Source organism: Haliotis rubra, unplaced genomic scaffold (genome assembly GCF_003918875.1).
Source record: "Haliotis rubra isolate DU_JTF1 unplaced genomic scaffold, ASM391887v1 Scf1, whole genome shotgun sequence".
Classification (NCBI taxonomy): domain Eukaryota; kingdom Metazoa; phylum Mollusca; class Gastropoda; order Lepetellida; family Haliotidae; genus Haliotis; species Haliotis rubra.
The window spans coordinates 7,004,068-7,020,135 of record NW_025764891.1 but is presented as its reverse complement, the minus strand read 5'-3'; the positions used below and the strand labels follow the sequence as shown (position 1 = coordinate 7,020,135).

Sequence of the window (16,068 nt, the reverse complement as noted above, 5' to 3'; positions counted from 1 at the left end):
TGTGAAATATGTCTTGGCTGGTTCCATCTGAGTTCAGGGTCAGCAAGTTGTGGAAGATATTATCAAGGCTTCATTTATACGGATGAGATCTTATTGATAAATAGTTTCCTTAATATCAGATTACATATTTATCTTTCAATTGGAGGAAAATAGCTGTTTTAGCTTTAGAATTTATTGATGAAGAGGATGTACCAGATACATTGATTCATGTGGCTCAACTGAAGCTCATAACAGTACCCTAAATTCATTGTTTATAAAGCTATCAGCATTATTTGCACAGTTTGGGCTGATTTTTCAAATATAGTATTAATATTTGAAGGACAATTCACACAGTGGGAAGATGGGGTAGCATAATCTTTAAAGCGTTAGCTCATGTTGACGACCCAGGTTTGATGCTCTCATTGGTACAATGTGTGGTCCCTGCTTAAAGCCGAGAAAAAAACATAATCATACTCATAGCCTAAGACATTGCTTTTAAAGAATTGCTGAGGGAGTATATTAAACAGCAGACAATACTGTCATTGATGACTGAATGTAAAATCTTCAGTGGTATATGATATCTGCAATTATTTGTCTGTTACAACTGTTGTGGCATAATCTTAATGGCCAACCACCATGAGTTTGTGTAGTTGATGGGAAAGTAAAACCTTGTACATATGACACTTATCTCCCTGTGAGCTTCTGCATCAGTTTTCAGGTAACACCTGTCAAATTTAATCCCCTGAAAAGGTAAAATAAGCAGGTAATGTTACATGAAGGAAAGTCTCCCCTTCATTAATCTTTAGGCATTAGTTCTTGACAGGTAGGAAGGACAAGGTGTATGAATTTCTCCTGATTGTCTCACGATTACCTTTTAATTCACACAAACAGGAGGGCAGACAGGGTGCCCTAACCCCAAGTGAAATGTAATGAAGGATTTTAAAGGCAGTGAAATGCTGCGTTTTGTTAATGTCCTTTTGATGGCTAATGTGTTTGTGAGATTGACAATGAGATTATCAGTGACCAGCAGTTTGAATGGGCTATTGTCCAATCCTCACTGACCAGCCTATTACCATATCAATGGAGGCTTGTGCCATTCTCGCTGACCAGAGGTGTGTTAAATTGACGGCCTGTGCTACCATTGGTCAGAGGGAGCAGCCATAGGGAGATAACTTAGTACATGACCTTCCTTGTGTTAAGTTAGTTCATACAAGGCACTGGACTTAGACTCTAGCAGTAATGTAATTCAGTAAGTAGCTAATAAATGTTGTATCTAACACATAAATGTCCATACATAATATTTATACAAATGTGAAGTTACAAGGTAAAAAATTTCAGTTATGAATGCTGTCAATCTGTGAAAACAATGTCCCTATAAATATGATATATTTATTAATATAAAATGATAAAAAAGCTGTTCTTGTATGAAAACATCTTTATGTGGGTCAAATTTACAATGAGTATTGTATGGTGGTTCTGTGTTTAAGTCTTTTGTACCTTCTGTCACCTATACAAATGAGATTAATATATTTTTAACGTAAATTGAGTAATCCCTGCACTGAACTGGCAGTTCAGTGTATCATATATGAAAGAAAGACTGTTAAAAACTTGCTGTCAGGGCAGGTTTGTTAATTTTTAATAGCCATTATTTCTTGCCAGGTTTCCAGTTACAAGTGAAAGGGATACCCAAGTGTGTTTTATAGATATGTCTTTTTTGCAGGTGAGCATTTTAGGAATCGATGAACCTGCTAGCTTCATTAGCAACGAGTTGGCTGTATGGCAGACGTGAAGATGTGTCTCCATGTCAGGATAGTCAGCCATGAGACCTGTTGTTGACAATTGTATCTTTATGTTTGCAGACCAGCCCACATGTAGCCTCCCCCTAGTGTTGGACAGCTAAAGACACAAGCAGACGACACTTGTAGCAGGACACTGGTTGCAGCAGACGACACTTCCAGCAGTTTGCCAAGAAGAAAATGTGGAGTTGAAAAGAGATATTAAGCCTGTGGATAGACATAATTACTGAGTGGAATCTAAAAGGTCATATTGCTCTGGATTACTAACCACTTTGACTTTTTAAGATGGGTTTTCTGTGGTGTTATGTTTTGGTCCATGTGACTTTGATGCAAGTTGTGTTTTGTGAGGAGCTGACATTGAACTATCCCCTTCAAGAGGAGCAAAATCCAGGTACATTTGTTGGAAATATTGCAAGGGATAGTAAGCTCTATACTGCCTACAGTCCTTCAGATTTCTTACTCTTGAGATATTCTTTATTTACTCAAGCTAGCAAGGTTGCTAAAAAGTTTGATATTGATGCATCATCCAGTACCATAAGAACAACTGAACGTTTGGACCGAGAAGATGAATGCCGAGGCAAGAAGTTGTGCACACTCAGCATCGATGTGGAAGTTTACATGGTCAAAGGCAACTCAGAAACTCCCGATTTGAAGACAATTATTCGTGTCAATATCGATTTACTCGATATCAACGATAATGCCCCAACTTTCCCCAAGAATGTGGTGACGCTGACTGTGCCAGAGTCTGTGGCTGTGAATCAAGAGTTGCTTACCAGTGGAGCAGTGGACCTGGACACTGGTGATAACAATTCCGTTGAGTCTTATGAACTCATCCCAAGTGATGGCATGTTTGGACTCAAAGTAATTGAAAACTCGTATGGCCCAGCAGACTTAGGACTTGTAGTTAAACAGTCTCTGGATCGTGAAACTCGAAGTTCTTTCAGCATGGCAGTAGTTGCCAAAGATGGTGGTTATCCACAAAGGTCAGGATCTGTGACTATCAATGTTGTGGTTAGTGATGTTAATGACAATCGACCACTATTTGTGAAACAAGAGTTCAACGTCAGTGTTCCCGAGGATACACCAGTGCATACAGTCATTCTAATTCTGACCGCAACTGACCCCGATGCTGATGAAAATGGCCAACTAGCTTACAAATTCAGCGACCGCACTAGCGAAAGTGTTAAAAATGTATTTAAGATTGATAAAGACAGTGGTGAACTCTCCCCGAAGAGAAAGTTAGATTATGAAGAAGAAAAAGAATATCGTTTTAGAGTTGAAGTCAGTGATCTTGGAAACCCATCGCGATCTTCACAGGCTACAGTCACTGTTCACATCGCAGATGTTGATGACAATGCCCCACAAATTATTATCAATATGCCCCCAAGCAGCAAGGATATCTCTGAAGACACAGAACGCGGTACCTTCATAGCCCACGTATCTGTCTTTGATGCTGATAGTGGTAATAATGGCAAAGTATCGTGCAAAATCCATGACGATCATTTTGTCCTTCAAAAGTTTTCAGATTTTGACTACTACAAAATTCTGCTGAACAGGTCACTGGACTATGAAGAATCCCCAACACATACTGTAAACATCACATGCGAAGATGGTGGTGTTGTACCTCGTAGAAATTCATCGTCATTCACTGTGAAGGTGAAGGACGTTAATGACAATGCACCTTCTTTCATAAGTGACAGAATAAATGCTCATATAAGGGAAAATAACCGATACAGTGATATTGTCACCATTTTGACTGCAACTGACCCAGATGGCCCAGGCAACAATGAAGTTCGTTATTCTATCGTGAGTGATCCAAGGGACTTAGTAAACCTAGATTCAAGATCAGGAGAGGTTCGTGCATCAAAGATCTATGATCGCGAATCAATGCCATCATTTACAATAACTGTGAAGGCTGAAGATGCTAAGGACAGTCGCTTGTCATCTACAGCAGTTCTCAGTGTGTTCATTGATGATGACAATGACAAACCTCCACGATTCACAGTGCCCTATTTCCGTTTTTATGTGTCCGAGAGCCAGCATGCTAATTCTGTCATAGGCAAATTGAATGCCACAGATCGTGATGTCGACCAAAATTTCTCCTTTTCATTTTCTAAGAGCTCAAATGTTTCACAATATTTCACCATCGATGCCGAGACTGGAATAATTAGAAACAAAAAGAGACTTGACAGAGAGGATCATCTCAGATTTGACTTTGGTGTTATCGTACGTGACCCAAATAATTCACAGTTTAAAGACAAAGCTAATGTGACAGTATTCATTAAGGACTGGAATGATAATACTCCGATTGTCGTGTTTCCAAGTGACATCAACAACACTGTGTATGTACCGTATCACCGAGCTGTCGGAAGCATTATTCTTGTTGTCAGAGCATTCGACAATGACACTGAAGACAATGCAAAACTGACTTATACAATTGAACAGGGCAATGACAAGGAACTCTTTTTCTTAAATCTACATTCTGGGGAGATGTATATAGCAAAAGAAATGCATTCATCAGATGCTGGTACATACAAACTTGTTGTAGCTGCACATGATTCAGGTGAACCTCAGTTGACATCGTATGCGAATCTCAATATCATCCTAACTTCATCAAACGGCACTGTTCAGTTTATTAATGATAACGATGCCCACCAGTATATTGCCATTGTAATAACATTAGTGTGTGTTACATCCGTGTTGTGTGTGGCCGTCATCATAACAATTTGCATAATCAAGAAAATCGACAAAGAACGTCGACAGACATTGAAGGAGAAGATGCAGACCCAAGCTGCTTACACTGTGGACAATGTTGAAACAGTGGATACAGGAGTTTCACCAAATAAACCATATGAAAATGAAATAGATAAATTGAAAAGGAAAATTAAACGAGAACTTAGTTTTACTGTCGACGACTCCCATGCAATGGATACCACAGCTGTCACAGGAGCATCTTTCGCAACATTCAAAAATATGACTTCATATTCCTCGATAGACCAGAAAACCTTGGCTGTAAGTATACATTTATCATCTTACTAACAAGTAGTCCTTAACCATGGTTTGTGAATGATATGTAGCCTGCTTTATAATGTCGGTTTGTCAGACTGTGGTGGTGGAGTAGCCTAGTGGGTAAAGTGTTTTCTTCTCACACCTTAGACCAGAGTTCTATTCTCTATGTACAGTATTCAAAGTGCATTGCTGGTGTCCCTGCTGTGATTATTGCTGGAATATTGCTAAATGTTGCATAAAAGCTCACTTAAACATATTAACAATGGTTGTCGGAATGGATCTTTCTTTATGTTCCACTGTCGCCTTATCACTCCTGTCTGATGACAGGGCAGAACTTAAACACCAATTTATAATGCATTAACAGTTAGGGCGAGTTTCTAAATCATCAGATGATTTAACAGATTTGGACAGTGCTAATAGCCAGTCAAGAAAGGGATCAGCAGTAGCATTAGTCTCCAGGCATCTTTACTCTTTACTCCTATTTTCTCCCATCTCATCCCGTACCACTTCGCATATTGCTTCCTTTAATTGTGCTTAATCAGGCTTTTCCATTTCTTTCAAAGTTGCTCAATCAATTGGTAGTTATTTGCCAGTTCTCTCATAGCCTGGAGTATATATCAGTGTTGAATAATACCATTGGGTCATCCTTCCCATTTGGCTAAATTGCACCCTTGTAAGATGACACGTTGTGATGAGCAAGCTCCAGTTGTTCACAAAGACAAATTACCTGACACCAGGCAACAAAATAATTTAAATTGTGATAACTACTCAATTTTGGTCCATTTCATCTGAATTTTATCAAGCAGGACTAATTTGAGGCCCACCTTTCCAGAATCAGATACCATTTCTCTTCATCTCTGTGACAAGTGATATGCCCTGAAGGGCCAATAGGGATTGCTAGCTTACCATGGAAGGAAAAAGATGACGCCAAATTTGAAAGCCATTTAACTTCATACTGGATTAATCCCCAGTGTGTGGGTTACATGGAGGCTTAGGAATGTTTACATATGGTCCAATCAAGTGTTGATACAAAGTATCATAGATCCTGGTGACAAATAATTTACTTTTGTTCAGCTGTGAACTTAAGCAATCTCTCTTGAGACCACACTCCTTTGGTATGCCTTGCTTTTGTTGATAGTCCATCCTACCAAGGGATAAAGATTATGTACCGATTCTTATGAAAAATATTGACATAGTAACTATTAATTTCCATTCTGTTGATAAAGAAAATGAAAATAAACATGTTGCTGTGGTTCCACCTGTATACACTAATATGTTCCATATTGTAATGGTTTCATATATATAATAGATTGGATGACGTTAATGCAGGAGTTGTTGACAAATGGCTTTTAGTCTTATGACATTTTTGTTACATTAATCCCTTATTCCATGGTAAGCCATGCCATATAACCAACATTAAGATAAACATAAACATTAAAAGAAATCTTCTAATCAAACTGTAATCCATTGCGAAAATATTCAATTAACTAATTCAGCATTATATTAGATTTGAATATGAAACTATGTTGCATCATATTCTATTTCATATTTTATTTCATCAATCGAGATTTCCATGATATTTGTTCAATATTTTTGGCTGTCAACAACATCCCTCTTGCCTCTGTGTTATATTTGTATTTCTTGTTGAGGACAAATCACAATCCAAATTCTACACAAATTTAGTTAACTGCGAAAAACCTAGTAATAGTGGCATCAAAGCAATTCCCGCGTAAAATCAACCTGACTGAAATTCAGCAAATGTCCTCTAGTGTGCCGACTTAAACGTGGTATTTCCTTCGGGGGGACACTATGTTTGGAAAGATGTTGAAACCCCTTAGCCTCTGTCATGATATAATTGCCCTAAATTTTGAGTTTAAAGATGGCTGGAAGCTAACATTTTGTAAATATTGACCGCTGACCATGAAGCACACAAGCATATGTGACAGACTACAGGCAGCGGTTTGAAGGCAAAACGTTGGCAAACATTTGTACCTCCTTGCAGACAAACAAGCTTTAGTGTGGTTCATTGGGGGTGGATTTTGGAGTAAATCGTATTTAAACAAAATAAAGGTGTAACATTCATCCATAACTGGGGGGAAAGGTTTGAAGGAAATCTACACAAAGTCCATTGTCCATTGGGGATAATCCAAAAAGTGTGAAAGAATTTCACTAGCTGGTAATCTTTTCATGTTTCCTGTGTAGATTGCTTTTAGATTTTGAACTGTTACAGGTTCAGATACCTTGCTGAAGAATTTCTATTGATTTTGTACTTCCTTGATAAAAAATTAATTGTACTGACAAAACTCAGAACTATCAAATCAATTTGCACAGAAATTTCATATTGACTAAGAGAAATACTTATATTAGGTTACATGTTTTTATAAGTTGAAACTGAAATGAAATTCGATTGAAATTGGAAAAATTTGAAAACTGATGCGTAGCAAATAAAAAAATTGCTAATCGCTCTGTGAAATGTCAGTGCGTCTAATCTTTATCATTAATATCAATATTTGATCATGCCAATGTTAATATGCATGCATCAGTGTCGATAGGAGAGGTCAAATGGTTATATTATGAGATTAATTTCTTGACAAAACGTTTCAGTCCTTGCCTCTATGAAAGCACATCAATCATACATCAATAATAGGTCTTGGATTCTCAACTTTTGATGGGTAGAAATACCTAGTTTCACATCTTATGTATATGCTTCATTTCACCTTCTAGTATGTCGCCTATTTTGAGGTGTTCATGACATTACTGGAAACACTTTCTGAACATGTGAACTTGAGCAGAAATTTAATCTTTCCCATCTATTTCACGGTGTAAATGACTTTTACAAGTATCATGAGTGTAGATACATTTTTTTCAAGTATTTCTTAGTATTTTGAAATCTACCAATTTTATGAAAACCTTTCTCCTTATGAAAGTTATGTAGTGTTCTTTAGCTGTGTTGTATGTTGTGAGGGCTCTAGAATATTTTGGGGCAGTGGGGTAGCCTAGTGGTTGAAGCGTTGGCTCGTCACGCCGAAGACCCGGGTTCGAATCCCCACATGGGTACAATGTGTGAAGCCCATTTCTGCTGTCCCCAGCCGTGATGTTGCTGGAATATTGCTTAAAGCGGTGTAAAACCAAACTCAGTCAGTCTAGAATATTTGGGGGGCAGTGGGGTAGCTCAGTGGGTAAAGCCGAAGGCCCGGATTTGATTTGCCACATGGGTACAATGTGTGAAGCCCATTTCTGGTGTCCCCGCCATGATATTGCTGGATTAGTGCTTAAAGCAGTATAAAACCATACTCACTCACTCATCCAGAATATTTCTTGCTTATATATTGATAGAACATAAAATGGTAACAACTAGTGGGAACTATGAGTTTGAAATGTACGAAGACATTCCAGATACTGTTCAACTGAGCAGTGAATGCAAACTACCTTTACACAGTCTTATTTTCTTTTCTACAATGCTAGAAAACATTATCTTGTAAAACTGACATGTGCTGCTGAATTTGTTTCCTTCAGTATATCAAGAGGTTTTGAACATGCTTTCATTGGTTTAATATTGACTCGAAATAGAACAAATTACAGGTCTCCCATTTCACTGTATAATTGTTTAAATGTGTCACTGGGTATAAAGTGATTGCTATTAATGAAACTTAAATTAGATTGATATAACTTGTAGTTTGACATTAATGAGTATAGATTGCCGTTGAGCAGCAACTTCTAAATATCTATCAAGTCAACTAGAGTTACACAACAAAATTGGATTCGGTAATGTGAGCCAGTTCCCTAACCATCAGAGGACACCATAATGCTTTTCTAGGTCTTATTAAAACTCGATGTGTCTACCAGCCAGCGAATGCTGACAAAAAGAAAATGGAGCCGGCCTTATTGAGCCCCAATCGAAACACTGTCTATATTTCATTACCATAATAGCAGTCTGACTTGCCTGCTCAGAACCCGACAGTACTCACAATGAACTTTTCAAAGATCCCTTTTCTCCTGTCGTGTAAAAAATTTACAATTTCCTTTAATAATTGATCTTTCAGAATCCGCAAGCCTGTAGCTCTGTGCTAACTAACAACACACATACTCCTGAGCACACAAACTTGAAGATGGCACATTATGCTGAAAAGAAGAGGGAAATACATAGATTAGCATCGGAAAGAATACAAGAGCATGACTGTGATACTGCTCATTGGCTGTCTGAAACTGAGGTTCGGAAAAAATATATCTTAATTCAAAAATAAAAATTGAAGCAAGCTAGAAATTAGTTGCACATTTTCAAAGTTGTTCCCTGCTAAGAAAAACAAAATGACTGATCTATGTCCTGGAACTCCTGTCAGTTTTTTAGATCGAACTAAAAAAGATTTAGGGTCTAATTGACATAGTTGGCATGTGGAGGATGGTCATTCTTTCTTTTCTAATCACTAACAAAATTAAATCTCTTTTTGCTTACATAGAAACACTAATGAAGGCAACTGTAATTCATCCATTTTTACAGGTTAAATTTGGAATATTTCCTTTTTGATGAACAAATATTTTTCATCTGTTCCTAATTTGAAAGAATTAATAATTTGATTTTATGTTTAAAGTTTGATATTTGTATTTGAAATGGTTTTAAAGCATCTTGTATTTGGTGTTATAGGTTAAAAAGGCTGATGATGTAACAAGCGAGTTGTCTCAGGGGGCTGAAACAGATAGTGGGAGGGGATGTAGTGAGGAAGACTCCCAGAGTAATCGTGGATCAACTGTACCTCATAGTGACTCTGGTAAGTCTACATAATGTTTGAAGCAAAGCTAACAGTTTTAGTTTCCCATAATCATACAAAGCTAACATTTTAGTTTCTAATGAATGTTGATTTCCTCCTGAGGAATGTGTTTGAGATATTTTACTAATTTCATTATGATGTATTTTGGTTGTGAAAATAAGATTTTATTAACATGCATGGAATTAGAGTTAATTCAGTTTTCCTATGATAAAATTTGCACTTGGGTTGTTTATTCATCTCTTGTGACATAGCATGAGCTTTAGAGTGAGTGTTTTGTCTGAGTTAGTCTTGTATATCATTGCATGCATACAGATAACAAATTCAGCTGGAAAAGAAACATAATAAATCCTTACGTGATCTTGTTGCAAAGAGCTGAAGAGCATATACTGTATATAAGATGACTAGTATAGGACAATGAAGTCAATCCAATAATTCCAATAATGCATCCAATAAATTCATCTGGATTGGAACATCTGCAGGGGAATAGTTCCTGAGATTAAAACTAGACTGACCGATCCATGGAGCTGTAATTAACAAATAATCATCAAAGTCCGAGGATGATTGACATTTGGCACTGTAAGGTCAGTCAGCTATGAAAAGTAGCTTCTGACCACTCAAGCAAGATTCTGGACAGGGCTCGCTCGCACATGGACATAATTAAATTGGTAGTTGTCATCAATACTTCATTTAGCTAGGATTAATATTTCAGAAATTAATTTAACCAACTCAAGGATGCTACTCAAAAATGATTAAGGCTGATGAACAAAGAGCCCTACCCATTATGGGTATTCTGAAATGGTCTGGCGTAGATTTATCTCGTTAGCAGGTAGATACTGCCTCGAGTATTAATTACTGTTTCCTGCTGGTTAATCACCATTCATAGCATTATCTTGATGGAACAATCGTATAATCGATAAGGTTGTCATGTTTGTAGATGTGTATGCGTTACATGTAGAGCACAAGCATGACCTAACCGTAGAAATGCATAGCAATACAAAAACCCATCACATCAAATAAGCACTCTTAGATTGTAGAACTCACAATTATTTTTAGTACCTTAGCATTCAAAAATTCCTAAGAAGGCAAATTTCTTCCAATCTTGTCTTCATTTATTTTAACATTTCAAAAATTGCTTTATTAACAAGGTACAAGTATTTTGCCTAAATAACATCTGCTTTTGTAGATAGATATTTCAAACTGCAATCATCTACATACGAATCATGTCTGCCTCTTTCAGCAATAGTCCGTCATGCTAGCTATGTATAGCTAAGATGGAACCCTGGTCACGATAACCTGCTTAGTTGTAAGTCATCACAAATTTCATCACATCTTTCATCGTAACCTTGACCTTTTGCTTGGCTCCTGTGGTAGACGTTGCAGATGTTTGTCCTTTTTGTTGTAGCCCTTTTAGCTGCTTCAACAACCTCCTTGCCTGATCGTTGTCCTTTGCATTACTTGTTGTGTGACTGCCCCTTTATCCGCTCGGTGTCGGTTCCATTTCAGCGGTTTCCCAGCAACTCGGTGACATTAGGTCATCACCGTCCCTTCAATACTGGATGTAATTTTCATTATGGTGGATTATAGTCCCAGGGTTTGCGTTGATTGACGAATGCAACTTTGATTAATAAGTTGCATGTGGGACCAAATTTCATTTGTAGTTTTAATTCATTCTAATTTTCATTCACAGAGGAAATTACTTGGATAGTTTGTAATACAGAGACTCTATGATGAATAATAGTTAAATTTCCTTAATCCACAAGCGGCTTTGTTGAATGGTGATACATGTTCAATTACGAAAGCCCTGTGATTGAAAGGTTAATCAAATTTAGATAATATTTTGTCCTTTTGTCTTGTAGTGCTGACATATAGAAAATGGGCTGTTACGAGGTATAGATCAAACTGTTTGCTGTGAGTGTATCGTAAAACTAACCAAATGTCAATACATACAGTTTGTGTATCATGTTTTAAATATTCTGCAATGGTACAATTGCAGATATAACCTTAAAAGTTGTGTGTTTTCTATTAATAAGTGTGGTTATCGAAAGGTTTATATCATTACGTGTGAATATCTTTTAAAACTAACTCGTCTTTCAATTAACTTATGCATCCATTAATACAGCTTACAGCAGTAATTGAATATAAAAGCACATTTTAATGTTGTTGTTCTAAAATATATAAGGATGAAAGCAAGCAGTTTGCAAGATTGTACCTATACTCATGACTGCTACACCTGCAAACCCATTGCTGGGGAGTTCAGAAAGAAATCCCAAACCACATGCTTAACCTCAAAGTTGACTACAATTTGGAATTAACAATGATTATGATAACAAGTACCTGGAAACCATACTTCTTTATTGGTGTAGGGGCTGTGGGGTAGCCTGGTGGTTAAAGCGTTTGATTGTCACGCCAAAGACCTGGGTTCGATTCTCCACATGGGTGCAATGTGTGAAGCCCATTTCTGGTGTCCCCCGCAGTAATATTGCTAAAAGTGGCATAAAACCATACTCACTCACTTACTCTTCATAGGTGTGGAACCTCATTAGTCTTTCTGATGATATGAAGCATTTGCTGTTTGTATTAATTCAAATTTCCCATTTCTTAACAAGTGTGAATTTATAATTGGATAAGTGCTATTACTAATGCTGTACATAACAGCTGTTGTACCTCAGTGGATCTGTGTTTACCCTGTAGTAATCACTGGTTTATCTGGTCCAACAGCTTCCTATCAACTAGTGAAGTAGCATTTGGAATCCTCAATCACTCAGACTGACACCAAATGTGAAAAGCATTAATGTGGGATAGATTGTTTCATAAACCAGCGGGCAGTGGGGTAGCCTAATGGTTAAAGCGTTCACTCGTCACGCCGAAGACCCAGGTTCAATTCCCCACATGGGTACAATGTGTGAAGCCCATTTCTGGTGTCCCCTGCCGGGATATTGCTGGAATATTGCTAAAACCGGCGTAAAACTAAACTCACTCACTCACTCATAAACCAGCATTAAACCTTCCTCACTATATCTACAGACTGATATGATATTACTGATCATGTTAAGTCCAGCTCATTCTTTCAGTGTGGTAAAGAGCAATAATACCACATAATCCATTACAATTTTCCTCCAGAAAATGGCAGTATTTTGATCCTTTTAACCAAGCTAAAGATAGTCAAGTGATACGTGTGGATTTAAAACTAGAGTCAAGTACCATACATCAGGGCTGGTGCATCTAATCCCGGCCTTGCATGTGTGTTTCTCATAAACACTGTAGGCTTTAATTCTTAATCCTTGGTCTCTGTTGCTTTGTAGCAAACCTTGGTGGACGAGAGTATATGGGTAGAGATGGCCACTCGCTGTCAAACCAGATGAAAATATAGCTTTAGTCTTGCAAAGAACCTTTGTTATTGGTGGCAAGAAAATATGGTATTTAAACACTGAGCAAACGTTGGATATGTGTTGATCTTAGGTGGAATGTAATGAATATGGTTGTGGTTTTAGAACGAATATGCATGGTCAGCTGATATGGATTGGGATCATTTTGATTTTCTTGTAATGCTGCTTCTGAGATTTTGCATTGGCATTCACTCTGAAAAAAAATCTTTAAATTTCTTTCTTCTTTCCATCTGTCTTCTTTCCCAAAGACTGTATGCCAAAGAAATACAACATGGTTTTATTCGCTCCCATTCCTTTTACTTTTGTCTCGCTGGAAATGCACGGAAATTCAATATTGAATTTTTCCGTAAATGAGAGATTTATCATGACCATCACAAATTTACTATTACTTATTTATGACATTGATTCTTCTTTTGGTTCCTTTGTTCAGAGTTAAAACAAGATTCAATATTTCATTGTATTTTTCAGCATTGTTTGTACAGCATTTGTTATTCTGCATGCTTCCATCTGTGTATATTTGTACATTCATCACACAAATTTCATCTTTAAAAAACTAGTACATTGCAAATGTGTGTGATGTCATATTTCACATTAAGATGTCTTATTAATCCATTTTCCATCTGGGGTGAAAGGCTTAAAAACCATTAATTTGATTTCAAGGATGTCTTGTCAAGAATTGGCTGATAAATGATAGCACTTGTTCAGTGACATGGCTGTGACTCTAGCACTTTCAATGTAAAGCTGTAACATAAAAGTCCCATAATCTGCAAGGAAGCAGTTACATCGCTACATTAGGTCCTGTTGAAGCTGTCATGTTAAGTATTATAACCTTGTCTCGATTCAGAGTGCAATTAACTGTCTCAGTGCTAAGTGAAATGTTGACATTTGTTATTACCCTCACCTACATTTGCTTTGTCATCAAGAGGGTTAAGTTGTGGGTCAGATTGTTGAGTTATGTGACGGGTACTTGAAATGACGTTTAAGAGATTTCTGTCCGATATTGAGTAAGACATAAAAGCAATTCAAATCATATGAGGAACTTTATTGGTGTAGCGATGTGACAAGAACTGGAGTAAAAAATTCATGAGTTTTGGGCAGTATTAAATTGATTAATAATTGATTATACTGGTTAATATTTTTACTGCCATGCTCATTTGTGTGTATAAATGTTGCAGTACTACCAACTTTGACATTAATATTTCAAGTAGATGCAGGCACAAGTAGCTGCAATCTTGGTATTTAGCATGTAACAATGTATCCTATGAATGAGTTGTCAGTTCTCACTATATTCCACACTTGTGTTGTATTGTAGGTCGTTACGACTATTTAACAACTAGCAATGTGATATTTAGAGTAATGTTGTATTCTTGTTTTCAGACGATGTGAAATCTTACAGCCCGCGATACCAGCCTGGCAGAGGTACCTACATCCTGTCACGTGATACTAGTCATGACACAACACGAAGCACAAATTCACAACTTAGTCTGAGGTCAGCCATGAGTCCACGTCTTGGAGAAATTCAAGGCAACCACTACCCCCGTAACATCAGCTTTAGTGACGATAGTGTGACAGCAAATACCACTGTGGACGCAAAACGTAAAAAGAAGTTACATGGAGACAATATACCAATGCAAACATTTGCTAGGAGTGAAAGAAATGCTTCCCAGACACCCTATCATCTAAGGGCTATGAATCGTGTTCGATTTACTGGACATACGCCCAATCAGGGAACGTTTATTGATATTACCGAGAGTACACCAGGAATGAGGTACTCTATTGGTGATATGGATGACGTGTTGTGCGACAGTGCAGTGACAATGCACGAAGACGATGAAAGGACAACCACGTCAGGTAGTTACACGATTAATGCTGAAGAATTGTGCAATGAAATAGACAATTTATTCTTCAAAGACATCATTGTGTAGCCAGAATAGTCCTTGATTGTTCCGTGAATGTGATTTTCCGAGACACCAGGACTGGAATTTTCGCAAGGGTTTTACATTTGATAGCCAGTCCAGTATTACATGATCCCCAGCAGTTGACCTGTGTAGAGGCATTGACAGCCTTCACGCGCCCTGCACAGAGTTCAACATACATTATCCATGCATAATTGGTGCTATTTGTATAAATGGGTATGAATGGAGTGTGAAATTGTAAATAGTAAAATTATTTGTTGAATGTATTGAACTTATTGTTTATAGATATGAGATTGTCTGTACAAATCGCTGCTGCTGTTTGTGTTGATTAAACCATTTATACCATCGTTCAGTGTCATGACAACATTTTAACCTCTTAGTCGATTTTATTTTCTTTTTACAACTTTTGCAAAGTGAATATTACACTCTTGCAAATGCCTTTCTTTTGTTTTGGTTTTTTTATATTTTGGTTTGTGAAGTAAATTTGAAGCATTGTGAGTAAATTTCATCAGAAATTGGAAGTGAAATTTTAACCATAAAGACAAATTACCAAGTATATATTTATTCTTTGTTGTCAAGGCATATTAGTTTGAGGTAATGCTATTTTTGTATTGAAAGATGTATTTGAAGAGGAATATAATGATGCAATAGTTGGCTTCTTCAAAGAAGTTGGTGTACTTAACATATGGAACAAGACGTGATATCATTCAAATTGCCAACAATTTGGATCATTTTAATCCAGAGTGCTATTTTATGATGCCCGAGTAGTAGATGTGTACATAGAAAATGTATATTGTACAAACTGTACAGAATTTCCACCCATTAAAAATATGAAATATACTATTGTGTCATTTTTTTATTTGAAGGAACGAATCATCAAATATATGTAATCCCATCAAGAAACTTGGAACATTATTTGTATTTTGGAATGTAATGACCCACCAAAGCTGTGATGGTTAACTGATCTTATGGATGCAGAACATACATGGATTTTAGCGTTTGTTGTTTCACACTTGGCAATATTCCAGCTATAAGACGGCAACCTGTAATAAAATGGAGTCAGGACTAGACAACCAGGTGATTCACATCATGAGCATTGTCTTTGTTACTGAGATATGATAACATAAACCGTCACCAAGTCTGAGCACCCAGTCATTATAGTCACCACTTATGACAAGCACAGGTTGCAGTGACTGATTTGGTTTGCATACATGTG

At 37.1% G+C, this 16,068-nt stretch overlaps 1 protein-coding gene across 9 annotated transcripts in view; it reads left to right on the top strand.

Annotated features, from left to right (window-relative positions):
• LOC124276604 (protocadherin-11 X-linked-like) overlaps positions 1 to 15,692 on the top strand; it is a 116,892-nt gene extending 101,200 nt beyond the window's left edge. For 7 of the 9 annotated variants that reach the window (XM_046712345.1, XM_046712288.1, XM_046712474.1 and 4 more), the window contains 4 exons: positions 1,839 to 4,787; positions 8,828 to 8,995; positions 9,427 to 9,550; positions 14,314 to 15,692. In XM_046712345.1, coding sequence (XP_046568301.1) covers positions 2,061 to 4,787; positions 8,828 to 8,995; positions 9,427 to 9,550; positions 14,314 to 14,861 — 3,567 coding nt within the window. In that variant the 5' untranslated portion in view covers positions 1,839 to 2,060 and the 3' untranslated portion in view covers positions 14,862 to 15,692. Of the gene's footprint in view, positions 1 to 1,838; positions 4,788 to 8,827; positions 8,996 to 9,426; positions 9,551 to 10,787; positions 10,854 to 14,313 lie in introns of all 9 variants that reach the window. The other 2 variants (XM_046712801.1, XM_046712732.1) reach the window with 2 other exon arrangements.
• The last annotated feature ends 376 nt before the right edge of the window (positions 15,693 to 16,068 follow it).